The sequence below is a fragment of the Geotrypetes seraphini genome, chromosome 5, assembly GCF_902459505.1.
Source record: "Geotrypetes seraphini chromosome 5, aGeoSer1.1, whole genome shotgun sequence".
Taxonomy (NCBI): domain Eukaryota; kingdom Metazoa; phylum Chordata; class Amphibia; order Gymnophiona; family Dermophiidae; genus Geotrypetes; species Geotrypetes seraphini.
In genome coordinates, this window is record NC_047088.1 from 96,009,525 (window position 1) to 96,028,257 (window position 18,733).

At 43.9% G+C, this 18,733-nt stretch overlaps 1 protein-coding gene and 1 non-coding gene across 5 annotated transcripts in view; both read right to left on the reverse strand.

Annotated features, from left to right (window-relative positions):
* Positions 1 to 459: 459 nt before the first annotated feature.
* Positions 460 to 532, reverse strand: TRNAK-UUU. The gene has a single exon. It is a non-coding gene; the product is annotated as a tRNA-Lys (tRNA).
* A 7,943-nt stretch (positions 533 to 8,475) lies between these two features.
* The window catches only part of LOC117360501 (keratin-associated protein 5-5), a 58,199-nt gene continuing 47,941 nt past the window's right edge, over positions 8,476 to 18,733 (reverse strand). For all 4 annotated transcript variants that reach the window (XM_033944341.1, XM_033944340.1, XM_033944342.1 and 1 more), the window contains 4 exons: positions 11,784 to 11,935; positions 11,418 to 11,561; positions 11,095 to 11,241; positions 8,476 to 10,732 (listed from right to left, as the gene is read on the reverse strand). In XM_033944341.1, coding sequence (XP_033800232.1) covers positions 10,610 to 10,732; positions 11,095 to 11,241; positions 11,418 to 11,561; positions 11,784 to 11,789 — 420 coding nt within the window. In that variant the 5' untranslated portion in view covers positions 11,790 to 11,935 and the 3' untranslated portion in view covers positions 8,476 to 10,609. The remainder of the gene's footprint in view (positions 10,733 to 11,094; positions 11,242 to 11,417; positions 11,562 to 11,783; positions 11,936 to 18,733) is intronic.

The following is an 18,733-nucleotide window of genomic DNA, read 5'->3' on the forward strand; positions in this document are numbered from 1 at the left end:
TTCAGAATGAGTAAAAAAAAAAAAGAGACCCTTCCCCCCCCCCCAACTCATAGTTGTAAAACGTAAGCAGGCCTTCTCCTTATTTTCTGTTCTTTTTGTTCCTGTAACTGGTTTAACACTTATTCTTGGTATATGCAGCACTTACATCTGTTGTTGCTGTTTCTGCTTGACTTTGTTATAGCAGTCCTTTCTCCGTTTTTTCCTTTGAGGCTGAAATGTTCGTTTCATTTCTGCTTGACCATTTCAAGCTTCCTACAGTTGGCCACCTACTGTCTGTAGACAGTAGTGCAACCCTCAATTATGTAACTGGAGCTCTTCTTTTAATAGATCTAAACTTGAAACAAATACAAATTTACATAAATTATAAAAAAAATAAAAAAAATGTAAGAACTGAACAATATAAACCGCAGCAAAACTTGTAAAGATTTTTTTGGAAAATTAAAATAGGAAAAATTTAGTCGCCCGAACAGGGACTTGAACCCTGGACCCTCAGATTAAAAGTCTGATGCTCTACCGACTGAGCTATCCGGGCTCCTTGAGTAAGTAGTTCTTTCATTTCCTTATGTCCTTAATTTGTTGTACGTGTTTTTGTAGTTCTTGTATTTCTCTAAAATTTTATTCAATAATTATTTGAAATGTCTTCAATTTAGACTTTCACTCCACATTACAAATATAATTTTAATATGCATGATTTTATCCAGTGCATTTTTCTATATTATTCCATTCGCTCTGTAGTATACACATATCCCACTACGTTTAACAGGCAATTACAGTAGTATGGCTATTGTCATTTCCTATGCTATGTGCACATGCATGGTCAGGCAAGAAACAGCATATAACACAGAGTAAAACCAATGGTGGTGGGAAACTGAGGCCCCATGAGGTGTCAAGATAGCATAAACATTCAGAGAGGCCAGGCTCTACCAGTAGAAAGGACTGAAGTACAGAATGAGCAGGGTTAGCAGAAGGAGAAACTATGCTAGAGAATGGAAGCTGGCAGGGAAGCCAGCAGAGAAGGCCATAGCCCCACAAACAAGAAGCGCTGGGAGAGGGGAGTTTTCTGTTGGCTCATTTATTTGGCTCCCTATTAGAAAAAAGGACCCAGTTTAAACTCTAGTCTTGACCATGATTTTTAAAGTTTTACAATTTCAGAAACCAAGAGGTTTGAAAGAGAAACTTCTTTCTTATATGCCAAATTGAAATTGTACTTTACATTCGGGTCATAGGATTTTACTTCAAATTCCTGGTACTGGTATTACAGTATAAGGAAGGAAGGGTGAGCCTGCTTTTTTAATGCTTATGTTTATTAGATGTATTTTGTAGGAATGATTATTGGTGTTTTAAATGTTTTGTTTTATTCTTTTTCTTTTATTGCTTTTTGTGATTTTGTAAATTTTTTTGATTTACATTTTAGCCTGGAAAATGGTACATATTGTAAATGTGAGTAAATAAATACCCCCCCCCCTTTACAAAATCATACAAGAGGTTTCTAGCGCTGGCACCCTGAATGATCTGTGCTGCCCCACCCAGCGCTACAAAAAAAAACCTCTTGCACAGTTTTGTAAAAGGGAGGGTAAATAAGATGTGTAGCTGCCAGTTTTGAGGTGAGAGCTAGAAGGGAGATCACAATGGTAAGCCTAGAGTTCAAGTTGGAAAGCTTAGGCCTCCCCATAAACTCCCCCCTACATATTTGCTCACATTCCATACACCCCCACCCATTTAATCACCATGCTCGTCCCTCCACCAACTCACACTGTAGCAAATAGCTGCACAAATGACCCTAACAATTAACTCTATAGCAAACAGCTGCATAAATTAACTGCCTATTACTGTACAGCATATAGCAGGGATCTCAAAGTCCCTCCTTGAGGGATTTCCCCAATGAATATGCATTGAAAGCAGTGCATGCACATAGATCTCATGCATATTCATTGGGGAAATTTTGAAAACCCGACTGGATTGCGGCCTTCAAGGAGGGACTTTGAGACCCCTGGCATATAGAGTGAGTCCAAGAGGGAGTGTCCATGTACCTATACACATCTAAGATTTCCATTATTTTGCAGCAGGCTGTCCCACTAATGCAGTGTATTGCAAACTGTGTGCAACTACAAGATTCAGAGTGTGCCCTGAGATGCTGGCAAAGAGAGGCACTGTTTGACTACCTACAGGACATGCCTCTCATGGCAGTCAGCAGGCACCGGCACCTCTCCTCCCAGGGTTAGCAAGCTCAGGGCCCCATCTGTAGGGCCTCTGTGCATTTGCAGATGTTGACTTGATGGTGGCACACAAGCGCATGATGTCATCATATTGACATCCGCACATGCCCAGATGCCCTCCAGCTGCGGCCCTGCGTTTAATGTGCTGCGGCTTCAAAAGGTTTGCGACACAGCAAAATAGCTAAGGGCTCCTTTTACTAAGCAGCGTAGGAGCATTTTATCGCAGGCAGGTGAGGTAAATGCTCTGACACTCATTGAATTCCTTTGAGAGTTGGAACATTTACCTTGCCGGCCCGCAATAAAATGCTCTTCGCTGCTTAGTAAAACCCAGCGTAAATTTGCAGAAAAACATATAGATATACATACACATTTGCAGTATATAAAGTAGAGCTTTCAACCAATCGAAACTGTCTTGTCACTTCAGCAGCACTTCAGGTACTCAACCTAGCAATTTCAAGTTTCAAATAAATGGATTGTCCCTTTCTCCCTTGTTTCTTATCAGATTTATTATATTTGTGACTTATTATGATATATTTTTGACACTCTGTCAATATATGAAATGAACGTCTCTCCATCCACAGACAAATGTAAGCCTTTCACATTTCTATGCTATCTTTTCAAGATCGGAATGGCATTGGCTACCCTCCAATCTTCAGGTGCTACACTCAGTTCTGGTGACGGGTTGCAGATCGCTGGTAGCGGATCAACATTTTCATGTTTTAGTTCTTTTTGTGCCCTGGGGTACATGCCATACAGTCCAGTTGATTTATTACTCTGTAAACTTGATGATTAGGCTCAGTACATCTAATCTAAACCTTAAGTTTATATACCGCATCATCTCCATGAGAATGGAGCTCGACACGGTTTACAAGAACTTAAAATAGTTTACTGAGATTTATTTCGGTTCCTCCACATCATCACTTTTGAAAACCATTTCTGGTTCAGGTAGGTCTCATATCTTCCTCTGTAAAGACCAAAGCAAAGAATTCACTCAGTCTGTCCTCTGTGGCCTTATATTCCCTTTTGCTCCTTGATGATCTAACGGTCCCATGGATTCCCTCACAAGTTTTCTGCTTCTGATGTACCTGAAAAAATTCTTACTATGAGTTTTGACATTTTCTCTTTTAGCTTTCTTTATCAATGCTTTGCATCTAACTTGGTGCTTATGTTGCTTATTTTCTTAATTTGGATCCTTTTTCCATTCTTTAAAGTATGTTCTTTTGGCTCCAATAGCCTCTATCATGTCACCTTTTAACCATGCCAACTTTCATTTGCTCTTCTTTCTACCTTTGTTAATACATGAAATACATGTGTTCTGGGCTTCCATGATGGCCTGTAGGACTGAACGCCTCTGTTGAATGGAAATGATTTTTTGCTTGAGCATTTGAATGCACTATTACTGTGCGCATAAGATAAGCATTTTCTTTACAAGTGGAAAAGTTTTTTTTATCTATTATGTAAATAAAGCGCTGTTTAGATGAATGGGTAACGTTAGCACATTGGTACATGCTTACGATGCTTAAATCGGAGCAGATGCCAGGGAGCCATCTTTGAATAGATGATGAAGCAGGAGGATTAGCGCTGTTGGTAATATGTTTGTTCTTTTTGTTTTGGGGGTTTACTGTTTTTTTGTAAAGTCTAGTGTGTTGAATATTTTCTTTTTCTAGCAATTTCCCTGATGAAGCTATGGAAACTTTAAAAAGTGTTCATGTTGCAGTGGCTGAAGTTGCTTACCACGAAGCAGATATACATGCTCTAAGTTTAGACAACTCTGTCCTTCCCTACTCTTGCCCACGGTAGATGGGACCCTTAACAGATCAGCTTTTGTCTTCTTATTGACTTCTCTTGAAATGCATTATAGATGTTATGTGAAAATGACATGCAGAGATTGAAAGTTGTTTGATTAGAAGACTGTTAACTGGTGGAGTTTTTCTGACCAAGGATGTGTCTCCTTGTCTCAACTTGGTTGGTTCCCCTTAAGACTCTGAGATCTGTTTGTGGCCATTACGTGGTGAACAGCTCTCTGGATACTTTTGGTGCATATTAGTGATTATAACTATCCAGGCTTTTTTTTTGTATTAATTTTTGTCATAAATTTTTAAATCAGGTCCATCAATTCTGACATTGGAGAGGACGTTCTGGGTCAGCCAGGCAGAATTGACGTCGGAAAGAAGACTTCCTCTCAGCTTTAGCAGCAGCAGCAATCTTGCCGGCCCTGTGCGGACCGGCAGAAATCTCCTGCGGACCGGCACTGGTCTGCAGACTGGCGGTTGAAGAACAGTGCTCTAGGAGAAACCCTCTGGTGATTTAAGTCCACAGAGCACACGTTACTCATACATCTTAGCATATACTTATATTAGTTCTTATACAAGAAATTGAGCAAATGCTCACATAAAGTGGGGGCAGAACACTGAGATTGCTGAAATGGTGTTAAATAAAGAAAAGCTTGAGGAAAGTAGGGATGATGACTTTGTGAACATTGGAGAAAAAAATCTCTTTAGATGATATGTTGAAAATGTGTGACCAGTTAATTACTGGCACAAAACAATGTGCATTTATCAGTACACTTCTCCCTCCGAATCCGTGAAGGTTAGGGGCAGAGCCAGCCTGTGAATATGGAAAAATCACAGATAACTTTTAGGGCCGACTCTGACCCATCCCTGCCTCCCTCTTGTGTCCCGAACCTCCCCAGACCTTACCTAGTGGTCTGGCGGTGACGCAGGGCAGGAGCGATCTTGCTATGCTCCTGCCCTGTGCAGAGCCATCATCAAAAATGGCTGCTGTGAGTTCCCATTGTAGTCTCGTGAGACCACAGGAACTCACTGCAGCCATTTTTGACGATGGCTCTGCACAAGGCAGGAGTGTAGAAGATCGCTCCTGCCCCGCATCACCGCTAGACCACCAGGTAAGGTCTGGGAAGGTCCGGGACACAGTGATTTGGCTTTTAAATACTAGGGGGAGGTCCGGGGCATAAAATTGCAAATAACCAATTTTGCAGGTACTAAACCTGCAGATTCGAAGGGAGAAGTGTAAGCATAAGATTATGGCAGTGTACTCGATCAAAAAGGGACTACTGAAGCAGAAACCTTTGTTAATTAGACAAATGATACTGGAAGAAGTCTTTAAAAAGATTGCTACTGTTCCTGCACCATCATCAAATAGTCGAATATAGACAAAAGTTGCAACATTTTAGACATTTTTGGCTATGTGCGACTACAGACGATGGGTTCCTTTTACTAAACGATGGTAGAGGTTTCTACCGTGGGCTAGTGAGGTAAATTCTCCGACGCTTATAGGAATTCTATGAGCGTAGTACACCTCACTGGCCCGCAGTAGAAATCTCTACCGCTGTTTAGTAAAACCCAGTGTATGTTTGGAACAAGTTTGTGCTTGAAGTGATTGACGTGTTTAAACGTTTGCGAGTCTTTCCCCAGTAATGCATATTCTTTCGGCCCCTTTTACAAAGACATGGTAAAAGGGGCCCTTTGTGAACTATGCACCTCTTTCTTCAGTTGTGCACTCTCTTTCCATAAATATGGTACTCGTTGGGATGTGCACTCCTATATTTTATTTTATTTCTATCCTACATGAAAATTTGAGGCAGGGACGTCAGCCAATGCAGGCATATGACAGACTGAAGGCTCTTTGGGGAACAAGTTTGTGTTTGAAGTGTTTGTTTGCCTTATTTTGAAATAAAGCAATGTTTGATGGCAATTTTATGGTCTGTCTTTTCTTACTTAAAATTACCATTCCAAAAACTGAATATGCCTGGTCCAAAGGACTTTGGATAAAGGATCTTGTATCTATACAACTATTTTTCAAAATTTCTGGCATCCTGGGCCCCTGCAGCACCCACAGATAGACCGACTAGGTACAGGGATCTCAAAGTTCCTCCTTGAGGGCCACAGTCCATTCGGGTTTTCAGGATTTCCCCAATGAATATGCATTGAAAGCAGTACATGCAAATAGATCTCATGCATATTCATTGGGGAAATCCTGAAAACCCAACTGGATTGAGGCCCTCAAGGAGGGACTTTGAGACCCCTGGACTAGGGCTATATGAGCATCTAATTTTCACGAGTATTTGTAATTTTTATTTTTTTCCTTGCTGTATGCACAGCTATTTGCTAAATTCTATTATCCTAGCCTGGTGTGACTATTGTCAGAACATCCTGACTCCTCGCCTCCCAAGTAGCCTGCCAGGCAGACCCAGCCCATGTTATTATACTGACTATACAAGTTATCCTATGTAATCCATAAAGCAGGGCTGTAGCAACGTATGTGTTGGCAATGTGGTTGCATAGGGCATAAGAGGTGGGATGCTAAAACTAAATAGGCATAGGTAGAGGTGTAGCGAGGGTGGGAGGCGACCGGGGTGGTGGCACATCCTGTACCTCTAAATCTTCACCAGCACGAGCAGCTTCTCTGCCTGCTGCTCGTACTGACTTTCCCTCCGATGTCACTTCTTGGCCCTATAACCCGGAAGTGATTTTAGAGGGCGCCAGGCCTGTGCGAGAGGTACGGGGTGGGGCAGAAGGCGTGAATATGGTGTGGGGGGAAGGGAAGGGCATGAGCATGGCCTGGCGGAGAGGTGCCGGCACCCCCCCCCCCCCCCCCGAGATGGCACCTGGGGCAGTTTGCCCCTCCCCTTACTACACCACTGGGCATAGGCTGCAGCAGTGAGTGCCTCCCTGCCTTCCTTTTGTCCCTTCGCCCAACACAATGCAGAATCTGCACCTGTCCCTTTTCAATCCCCTCCCTCCTGGAATCCTCCTCTCTTCCAAAACTTCTATTTGCAGGTATAAGACCATGTTCAGCAAGCAAAGCAATGCTATAGACCCTCCTGCTCAAGCATGTACCAGGCATTGATGAGTTCCACCCATTTTGGTATATATTTCCTCTTCCTGTATAGTCAAGACCCAGCAATGCCTAGACATTCTTGAGTGGGAGGCTCTGCAGAGCATTGCTATGCTTGCGAAACATAATCTTTTACCTGCAAATGGAAAGTTTGAAGAGTGGAGGATTCCAGGAAGGGGGAGGGAAGAAAAGGGACAAATAGAAATGCTGCATTGTATGTTTGGGTGAAACAAGAAGGAAGTAGGATGGCATGCTGCTTTGGGGGGAAGGGGGGGAATCATAATGTGCAATTGCACATTGCATAATTTTAGCTTTCTATGGCCCTGCTATCAAGTAGCACTCTTTCAATGTCTTTTTACCAAGTCTGGTAACATAGCTAGCAAAACTAGAGAGGCCTGTACCCTATCCGACCTCTAAGGTCTTCATGAATACTGTAGTACCTAGTCACCATCAACCTGCTGGCACTGATTTTATTGGTTTATGAGACATTGCTTAATGGTACCAATTTAGATACCTCATGGGCTGCAGTATTGCTAAGCAGGGTGACCAAAGCAGGAGGGAGTGGGCTTCCTTCCTGCTGATTTTTTTTTTTTTTTTAAATTTGTTGTTGGGGGGTGTCCTGGCCCAACTTTTTCTAAATGGGCTCAGATGCTATTTGTGTGTAACACATGCACAACATTTGTGTCCATTAAAAAATCTGCTCTTCTTGCCACAAACAGCTGAGCGGCAGAAAGCTGCTTCAGGGCTTTCCCTGCCGTTCAGCTGTTCTGAGCTTCCCCTGCTAGCTCTGTGCATGTGTCAGTTGCTTTCTCCTATGACTGATCGGATGGGATTACGGCGGAACTCTGCAAAACTTATTTGCATGCAAAATTGTTTCACCATTGATCACCATTTTCAAAGCAGACCATTTACTGGCATCACAGTGATTTTAGAGCATTTGGGTCCAAGTGAGGCCTCACCAACTACTTGTACAGGGTTATTGAGACCTCCTTTCTTCTGCTGGTTACATCTCTCTTTATACAGCCTAGCATACAGCCACCACCTTGTCACATTTTTTCATCACCTTCAGATCCTCACACTATCACCCCAAGGTCCCTCTCCTCATCAGTGCATATCAGCCTCTCACCTCCTAGCACACATGGCTTTCTGTCACTTACATCTTTGAATATTGACTACTTCCCTTGCTCTTTCCTCTTTACCAAATATTCTTCCCTGTGTCCCCCTTCTCAAATCCTTTTACTTTTACATCCATATAGCTATTTTATTTAACATATGTTGTTTTTAGATTAATCCACAATTCTATTGCACATATACTTTCTTGGCAGTGACTCCTTAAAATACTCTTATTTGACATTATATTGAAGTCCAAGACTTTGCGCTTTGTTTAATTCATCTCTGCCTCAACTGTTACATTTTATTTATTAAAAAGTATATTTCAGCAATCTCAGTAGATTGTGAGCCATCCAGAATAGTACATGGTGCTGGGTAGAAATTTTTTTAATACATAAGATTACAAATATATCAAACCATACTGTCTGATGAGCACCTACCCAGACACTGGAGACGCTATTGCCATTTTTGAGTACAAAGAACAGAACTCCTTCCTCAATGAGTTCCATTATATTTGTCTAAGTACAGCAACATGAAGAGAATCTAGGATCGTTTTACTTCTGTGCAGTATCTTGTTAGCTGAATTGCTGTCTACACCTGGAAGGTAAAAATCCCCAACTAGCACAAGCTCCCCTTTCACTCTCCCCTTTTCATTTTCTTTGATTAATCTCTTTCCAGTAATACCAGTGCAGATGAAAGAACCATCTCCCATTTCCCAGATAACCCACAGAACCTCCTCTTCTCACTATGCCTCTTGTACTTAAGCAGTGATATTTTTTTATATAAAGGGTTAATGTTTCTCCTTTTCTGCCATCCCCACCCTTCGTGAACAAATTAAAGCTCATTCATGGAACTCACTGAACTGGGTCTGCATAATAGCAGCAACAGCCAGGCTGCTTCCGTTGTGTTTGCAGATCTGAAATTTTAATGCCTAAACTACTAGTATTTGTCCAACTATTTCTCCTCCCTTTGTCTCTGAATAGTCTTATAACTGCTCCCTTACTCTGTTGGTCAAGGACAATCTTGTGAAATCTTACTTTTTTTGTCACTAGTTTCCTTTGTTCTTCAGAAGTGGCAGCCATAAATCATCATCATCTCCCAGCTACTACCTCCCTCCTCTATTTTAAAAATCTTTCCTAAGATTCTTTCTTCTCCCACAAATTGAAGTTATCAGCTCAGCACAGCCATCTATTGTTCTTTAAATAGCCCCAGTCACTAAGATACCCAAACCCTTTCCTAGGCATCAGGCTTTTTAGTTTTGATTTGATGTTGACAATTATAAAATAGCTTTTCCTCCTCACGTGAATAGACAATGTTATTACTCTTGCCAGGTGTTTAATACCGTTCCCTTATCCCCTAATTCTATAAAGATGGGCACCCAACTAATGCTTAGCATGTGATTTATAAAGTCAGTTATATGCCTACAAATTATTTGAGATGCTAATTGGCTTTAATAACCAATAACTACTGCCAATTATTGATGTTAACTGGCCCTAATTGGCAGTTAGACACATAACTGCCCTCGGTTGGAATTCTATAAACTAGGCACACCACTCTCATAGTGTGGATCTGGGAGGAGCATGGGCGGGTCAATAAATGTGCCTAGGGGTCACAGAGTCTGTAGGTTATAGTATACTATCAATTGCCTACAGTATGGCACAAGCATTTAACCAACTTAAGTGCTCACACCTAGTGTTAGGCACCTAGTGTTATAGAATGTGCGCTTAAGTCACCCCGGCATCTAAATTTTGGCACCATTTCTTGAATTTACCCTTAAATGCCTATATCTCTCCTGTAATAAGATTCTGTTCCTTGCCAAGTTGTTGGTCCTTCAGTGGATTATGACACCAATTTCACAATCCTTTTTTTTCTGTTAAGTATAATATAATCAATAACAGTAGCTGAAGTTCATGATAGGCTATCTTTTTTGTTTATTTCCTTATAAATCTGACTCTGTGGTAACACTCAGGAAGTTTTCTTCTTACTGTATCTTTACCTCTGCACACATGGGAAAAAATAAACAGTGAGTAACTTTCTTGAACCCTGTTCCCACATCCAATACTTTTTTTTCCTAGTGTTGCGAAGGAATTATGTATGAGAATCATTAAATCACACTTTAATATAAAACATAAAAAAAATAATCAAGAGACAATAATTCAGTGAGTATAAAAACAGAATAAAAAATATATGAAAAGTCTCACATCAATGAATAAAAACCAGAACTTTCACCCAGGTTATAAATATAGTTCAAAAAGCATTCTATCTGTGGTGGAGCATTCTGAAATGGCTCAAACAGTCCTGGATCCCATACCTAGCTTGGACCCTGTTATCCAGACAGAGCAAGGGCTAGAGAATTGTGATGAGAGACAGTTGTATAACTGTGGAAGTTGAGGTCTCTACATTCAGCTTTCTGGCAAAATGTCCTTTCATCTCAGTCGAACCTCAAAGCATATACAGTTGATTGTTTCGCAGTCAGGGGGTTGGTACGCACAGGCAAAATCACAGAGAGGGCAGCACCGACTGGTCAGGCAGCTCCCAGGATCACATGTCTGGAACCATAAAGATGGGAGATGAGATATATTCCTCTACTGATCTAGTGTATGCACATACACACATTATTGAGACACATATACTATCAGTTACAACTTAGATTGTAAGTCTTCTTGGGCAAAGAAATAGCTTAGCTATAACACTGGAACTGTAAGTCACCCTGAGCTCAGATTTGGAAAAGGCAATTAATCTATATCAATATGCACTGAGCACAGAGATGGACAACACAATTTCACACACTCCTTCACATTCTCACAGATATATTGCTTTACTGATGAACATATATACTCCCTCACAGATAAGTGTAATAACAATATGCACATTCCGTCCTCCCTTGAAAGAGATGATCAATAGCACTTACAGTGCCACGGGGACAGCAGGAATCCAGGCAGCGGGTCATGGATGGTACTCGACAGTCACACGATTCTGCACAGGTCAGGCAACAATCACACAAGCCCAGCTGGCTGGCCTTTCCCCAGGAACAGCAGTCAGCACAGAAACCTCGGGCCTAGATAGGGGGGAAAAAATGAGGATTAGAAGACAAAATGACTTACTCCAGGGTCAGCAAGAAAGCAAGTGAATTAGAGCTGAGGTATAACACAATAAAGAATGATATAGATTGGAGACATTTCCAGCCTTAACTGCCACCTCTGCACCTGGCATAACTCCTTGTCTTCTACTTACCAGCAGGCACTGTCGAAAAGAAATAACCAACAGCAGGAATAGCAGATATGCTGTGACAGCCAGAAGCACGATGGCAGGAAGTGGCAGCATTAACCCAGATATGGACCCCTGCAGCGGTACTGAGCTGGGAGGGAAGGTCAGGGGCTACAGGATACAGGGAAAGAGTGTGTAAATACATAAGGAGAAAGAAAAGGGCAACCCACCCCCCTGTAAAAACAGAAAGGAAGACACACAAAAAAGGAGAGAAACAGTCAATCCCATATCCAGAAGGAAGTAGCAGAATGGGGCTAAGAAAATGGACCTGGGTGAGGCAAAAAGAGTGAGGGAACAGGAATGGAAGGATGCTTCAATCAACATTGTACTCACAGCCATCACTGCTTAGGTCACCTTCCCACCCAAGGGACCTTAAAACATGAGGAAGCAGAATCCTTTTCCGTTTCTTGCTCACTACCTCCAAGGGTTCTATGTTGTGGTTCTGAAAGGATTTATCACCCTCACCTAATCTCCAGTGAACATCCCTGCCGGAGAAAAACACATACATATTATAAAAAGATGGATGGCAGGTAAGGGGATGGTGGCAGATTTAGATAGAATGTGACAAGCAGAAATGGTTGCCTATTTAGACCCTTACACAGTCCAGTGCGATAGGCTTTGCGCACAAGTTGGCTCGACTTTTGTACACAATTCTGCGTGCGCCCTATACAGAAATAAGTGTGGCACACAAGCACATCATTGTACAGCACATAAAATCTAGGCTTACAAACCTATTAGCTATCCTGTGAAATGTGCAGTAGATAAGAAGGCTAAGTACAACATCAGGATTTTAACATGAGGTTTGAGGAGAAGTACAAGATTGTGTACTTCTGTAGTAGCATTAGTGAGGATTTCATGCCTGTTTCTTCCTTGTCTTTGAGCATAAGGATCCATGACATTTATCTGAATTCTATGAAAAGCATGTTTACAAAAAAAAAAAAAAAAAAAAGACACAGCTTAGGGGAGATGTGCTGAATAAAGTGCTGGTCGACAAATAGATATCAGCATTTATCTGATCACATGCACATACCCTGTTTCCCCGAAAATAAGCCCTAGCATGATTTTTAAAGATGCTTCTAATATAAGCCCTACCCCCAAAATAAGCCCTAGTTAAGATCGACCTCTGAAGGCCCCCCCCACCGAATGTCCCCGACTCCATCCCTGACACTAGTGCTGCCCGATTTACCGAAAAAAATCTGACTCATCAATTCAGCAATCCCTACCCCGGTGAGACCTGACTTACCTCCACTCCGAGGCCTCCTAAAGCAGTGGCAGCGGCAATGCTCTGAATGGGCTGCTTCATGGTCTTCCCCGCTGGGGCTTTCCCTCTGCCGCATCACAGTGGGATGGTCAGTGGGGTTCTGCTGCACAGGGGGATGGGAGGGAGGGAGGGATAGAAAGATGCTGCAAGAGGGAAGGCCCAGTCCCAGTGGGGAAGACCATGAAGCAGTCCATTCAGAGTGCTGCCACCGCTACTGTTTTTGGAGGCCTCGGAACTGAGATATGTCAGTCTCACAGTGGGAGGGTCGGTGGGGTTCTGATGCACAGGGGGATGGGAAGGAGGGATAGAAAGATGCTACACAAGGGGATAGGTGAGAGGGGAAAAAGATTCTGCATATGGGGGGGAGAAAAGAAAGAGGAAAAATTGGGGCGGAGGAGAGGAAGGGAGAGATGATTGTTGTACATGAAAAAAAAAAAAAAAGACATCCCTTGAAAATATGCCCTAATGCATTTTTTGAACCCAAAATTAATATAAAACACTTTTATTTTCGGGGAAACACGGTATATTTGTATATATGCTGGAATACTATTGTGCACAAATATTGCTATTTTATGCACAGAATGGCATTCCAGCATATTCATGGATGAATATGCTTGCAATCCAAGTGCCAACACAATCACTTTGTGCAAGACAGTTGCCACTAACAGAAATCCATGTGCACACATATCCAGTGTGCTCTTTCATGCTTATTTGTTTATTTACAGTATTTATAGCTTACATGATCTATAAATTATTGATGGATAACAAGTGGTAAAGCACAGTTACTTACCGTAACAGGTGTTATCCAGGGACAGCAGGCAGATATTCTTGACTGATGGGTGACGGCACCGACGGAGCCCCGGTACGAACAATTTTAGAGTGATTGCACTCTAAGAACTTAGAAAGTTCTAGCTAGGCCACACCACGCGTGCACGAGTGTCTTCCAGCCCGACGGAGGCGCGCGGTCCCCAGTTAGGATAAGCCAGCTAAGAAGCCAACCCGGGGAGGTGGGAGGGACGCAAGAATATCTGCCTGCTGTCCCTGGATAACACCTGTTACGGTAAGTAACTGTGCTTTATCCCAGGACAAGCAGGCAGCATATTCTTGACTGATGGGTGACCTCCAAGCTAACAAAAAGAGGGATGGAGGGAAGGTTGGCCATTAGGAAAATAAATTTTGTAAAACAGATTGGCCGAAGTGTCCATCCCGTCTGGAGAATGAATCCAGACAATAGTGAGATGTGAAAGTATGAACTAAGGACCAAGTAGCAGCCTTGCAGATTTCCTCAATGGAAGTGGAGCGGAGGAAAGCTACAGACACTGCCATAGCTCTAACTTTGTGGCCCGTGACAGAACCTTCCAGTGTCAGACCCGACTGAGCATAACAGAATGAAACGCAAGCAGCAAGCCAATTGGATAAAGTGCGTTTAGAAACAGGATGACCCAGCTTGTTAGGGTCAAAAGACAAAAAAAGTTGAGGAGATGATCTGTGAGGCTTAGTGCGTTCGAGATAGTAAGCCAAAGCACGTTTACAGTCCAAGGTATGCAAAGCCTGTTCACCTGAATGAGAATGAGGCTTCGGGAAAAAAACAGGTAAGACAATGGACTGGAAAGTCAGACACCACTTTAGGGAGAAACTTTGGATGGGTATGCAGAACCACCTTATCATGATGAAAAACAGTGAAAGGTGGATCGGCCACCAGTGCATGCAACTCACTGACCCTCCTGGCAGAGGTGAGAGCAATAAGGAAGACCACTTTCCAAGTGAGAAATTTGAAATGTGCTGTGGCCAAAGGTTCAAAAGGAGGCTTCATTAATGTGGAAAGAACTACATTGAGATCCCAGACCACATGAGGGGGCTTGAGAGGTGGTTTAATGTTGAAAAGGCCCCGCATGAATCTGGAAACCAAGGGATGAGCAGAGAGGGGTTTTCCATGAATTGGCTCATGAAAAGCAGCAATGGCACTGAGATGAACTCTGATAGAGGTAGATTTGAGACCAGAGTCAGACAAGGAAAGAAGATAGTCCAACACCAGCCCCACTGCAAGAGATGTGGGATTATGGTGATGCAAGAGGCACCACTTCTGTTGATAACAATGAAGGGTGGTCGGTTTCCTGGAAGCATCAATGATAGAACGGACAGGCTGAGAAAGAAGAGAGCGAGCCGAAGTTAGCCCGAGAGATACCAAGCTGTCAGGTGCAGAGACTGTAAGTTGGGATGTAGTAGGGACTGCTGATACTGAGTAAGCAGAGAAGGAAACAGTGGAAGAAGTATGGGCTCCCTGGTACTGAGTTGAAGTAGAAGGGAAAACCAGTGTTGCCTGGGCCACTGTGGAGCGATGAGAATCATGGTGGCTTGTTCTCTCCTGAGCTTGAACAATGTCCTCAGCATGAGAGGTAGAGGAGGAAATGCATAGCGGAAGAGATTGGTCCAATCCAGGAGAAATGCATCGGGTGCCAGACGGTGAGGGGAGTAGAGTCTGGAGCAAAACAGGGGCAGTTGATGATTGTGAGGAGCTGCAAAAAGGTCCACCTGAGGAGTGCCCCATTGAGAGAAAATGGACTGAAGAGTCATGGGATCGAGAGTCCATTCGTGGGGTTGGAGAATTCTGCTGAGATTGTCTGCTAAGGAATTCTGCTCCCCTTGAATGTAGGCGGCTTTCAGGAATAAATGACGAGCTGTCGCCCAAGACCAAATCCGTTGGGCTTTCTGACACAATAGGCGAGAGCCCGTCCCACCCTGTTTGTTGATGTAGTACATGGCTACTTGATTGTCTGTGCAAAGGAGTAGTACTTGAGGAAAGAGGAGATGTTGGAATGCTTTGAGGGCATAAAACATCACTCAGAGCTCCAGGAAATTGATGTGATGTTTCTTTTCCTGGACAGTCCAAAGACCCTGAGTTTGGAATTCGTTCAAGTGAGCTCCCCAGGCATAGGGGGATGCATCTGTGGTGATGACTAGATGATGAGGAGGTAGATGGAATAGTAGACCTCTGGATAGATTTGAAGATGTCAACCACCAGCGTAGCGACTGTCGAAGAGACGATGTCACAGATATGTGTTGTGAGCAAGGATCTGTCGCTTGTGACCACTGGGTTGCAAGGATCCATTGAGGAGTGCGCAGGTGAAGACGTGCGAGGGGGGTGACATGCACCGTCGATGCCATATGCCCCAAGAGCACCATCATGTGATTTGCCGAGATGGTAATCTGTTGAGACACCTGCAGACAGAGATGAAGGATAGTCTGAAGGCAGTTGGATGGCAGAAATGCCCTCATGAGAACAGTGTCCAGAATGGCGCCAATGAATTGAAGTCGCTGAGTTGGAATGAGGTGCGACTTGGGAAGATTGATTTCGAACACCAACAGTTGAAGAAATCGAATGGTCTGGTTGGTGGCAAGAAGAACCGCCTGAGGAGAATGAGCCTTGATCAACCAGTCGTCCAGATAAGGGAAGACCTGAAAATTGTGAGAGCGGAGATAGGCTGCTACCACAATCAGACACTTGGTGAATAACCTGGGAGAGGAGGCCAGACCGAAGGGTAGCACTTTGTACTGGTAATGAGTGTGATTGATGAGAAAGCATAGATATTGTCTGGATGCTAGATGGATCGGAATATGAGTGTAGGCCTCTTTGAGATCGAGGGAGCATAGCCAGTCGCCATGAGTGAGAAGAGGGTAGAGGGTGGCAAGAGAGAGCATTTTGAACTTCTCCTTGACCAAGCATTTGTTGAGATATCTGAGATCTAAGATAGGTCTGAGGTCCCCGGTCTTTTTGGGAACGAGAAAGTACCGGAAGTAAAATACCTGACCTCTCTGATCTGGAGGAACTTCTTCGATGGCATTGAGAAGTAGGAGGGATTGAACCTCTTGAGTGAGAAGGAGGGATTGAGTCTTGTTGGAAGCAGACTCTTTTGGCAGGCCTAACGGAGGAGGAGTTTGAAAATTGAGGAAGTAGCTGTGGGCGATGATAGAGAGCACCCATTGATCGGTGGTAATTACCTCCCATCGGGCCAGAAAAGTTTGGAGGCGACCTCCGATAGGTTGTGGAAGAGGACATGAGGGAGGAAGACTGGCTATGCCCTGGAGAAGAGAGTCAAAAGGGCTGAGTTGGTTTAGGCTGAGTAACAGGTTTTATTGCAGGCGGCTGTTGTTGGCGAGCCTGTTGGTGCTGTTGCTGCTGCTGTCTCCGAGGCTGAGGAGGATGAGGCTGAATTGGCCGAGCGGAGAAGTGACGCTGATATGACGACTGCTGCCTAAAAGGATGAGCAGGAGGGGGTTTCTTTTTGTTTTTCAATAAGGTATCCCACCTTGTCTCATGAGCCGAAAGTTTCTGGGTGGTGGTATCCAGAGATTCTCCAAACAGCTCATCACCCAGGCAGGGAGCATTGGCCAGAAGGTCCTGGTGGTTAACATCAAGTTCTGAGATGCGAAGCCATGCCAATCGTCTCATAGCTACAGACATTGCAGTAGCTCGTGATGTCAGTTCAAATGTGTCATAGATGGAACGGACCATGAATTTCCTGAGTTGCAAGAGACTGGCAGTACATTGCTGAAAAGCAGAAAGTTTGCGGTCTGGAATATATTTTTGAAAAGTGGCCATCTGCTGGATAAGATGTTTCAGGTAAAACGAGAAATGAAAGGCATAGTTACCTGAACGGTTGGCCAACATAGCATTCTGGTAAAGACGTTTACCAAATTTGTCCATAGCCTTGCCCTCTCTGCCAGGAGGGACAGAAGCATACATGCTGGAGCCTGCAGATTTCTTTAGGGTTGACTCCACCAATAAAGATTCATGTGGCAGCTGAGGTTTGTCAAACCCTGGAATAGGAATAACTTTATAAAGCGATTCCAGTTTTCTTGGAGCTCCTGGGATGGTGAGAGGAGTCTCCAGATTTTTATAAAAAGTTTCCCTTAAGATATCATGAAGGGGTAATTTCAAAAATTATTTAGGAGGTTGGTCAAAATCCAAAGCATCAAGGAATGCCTTGGACTTTTTAGAATCAGACTCTAATGGGATTGAAAGGGTGTCTGACATCTCCTTAAGAAACTTAGTGAAGGAAGTGTGCTCTGGCTTACTAGCAGGATCCTGCACTGATGGGTCAGCCTCATCTGATGAAAGGTCATCATCGGTACTGAGGGGGTCCTCTGAATCATCCCATAAATCAGGGTCACGTACCGATGGGAGACGGCCCTGAGACAAAGGAGTAGAGGATTCGGTATGTCTGGTTTTACGTACCGATTTGCCAGAACGCATCGACACCGTACCGGGTGAAAGTAAAGTGGTACGTGTGTCCGAAGGCGGTACCGGCTCGGAAACTGAATGAACAGCTCAACGTAGAGACTTTGGTTCTGCCAACAGAACAGGCATAGACATAGAAGAGGCAGATTTAAGCGGTGCCGATAACATCAATGCCGATAAAATAGACTGTTCGACAATCGGTACCCCAGGCTCAATGGATACCGACACTGGAAGGGTCGGAGTTAGAAGAGCCGGGAGAAGTTGCTGTAACTGCTCCTTAAGTTGGACCTGGAGAATGGATGCTATGCGCTCATCCAGGGATGGTCCCGATGGCACCGGTACCGCTTTTTTCTTGCTCGGTACCTGCGGTGCAGCTCGACGCTCAGGCGAAGTCGATGCCGATGAAGAGGCAGAAACTTCAATGGCTCCCGTTTACGAGGCCAGCACGCAGTCTGCAGGACTTGGCTCACTGCATGTTCGACTGGCGGGCCGAGAACTCTAGGGGATAGCTTCTTAGCCGGCTTACCTGTGGGGTGCGACACCGAAGATGTATCTTGCGGTGTCGAAAGCGCCGGTGCCGACTTGGAAGAAGTTGCCGATGTCGGAGTTGATGCCGGTGGAACTTCCATAGCGGCACCAAAAAGAAGCTGCTGCTGAATCTGGCGATTCTTCAAAGTTCTCTTTTGAAGAGAAGCACAGCGGGTGCACGTCGCAGCCCTATGGTCCGGACCCAAGCACTGAAGGCACCACTTGTGTGGGTCGGATAAAGAAATAGGGCGTGCA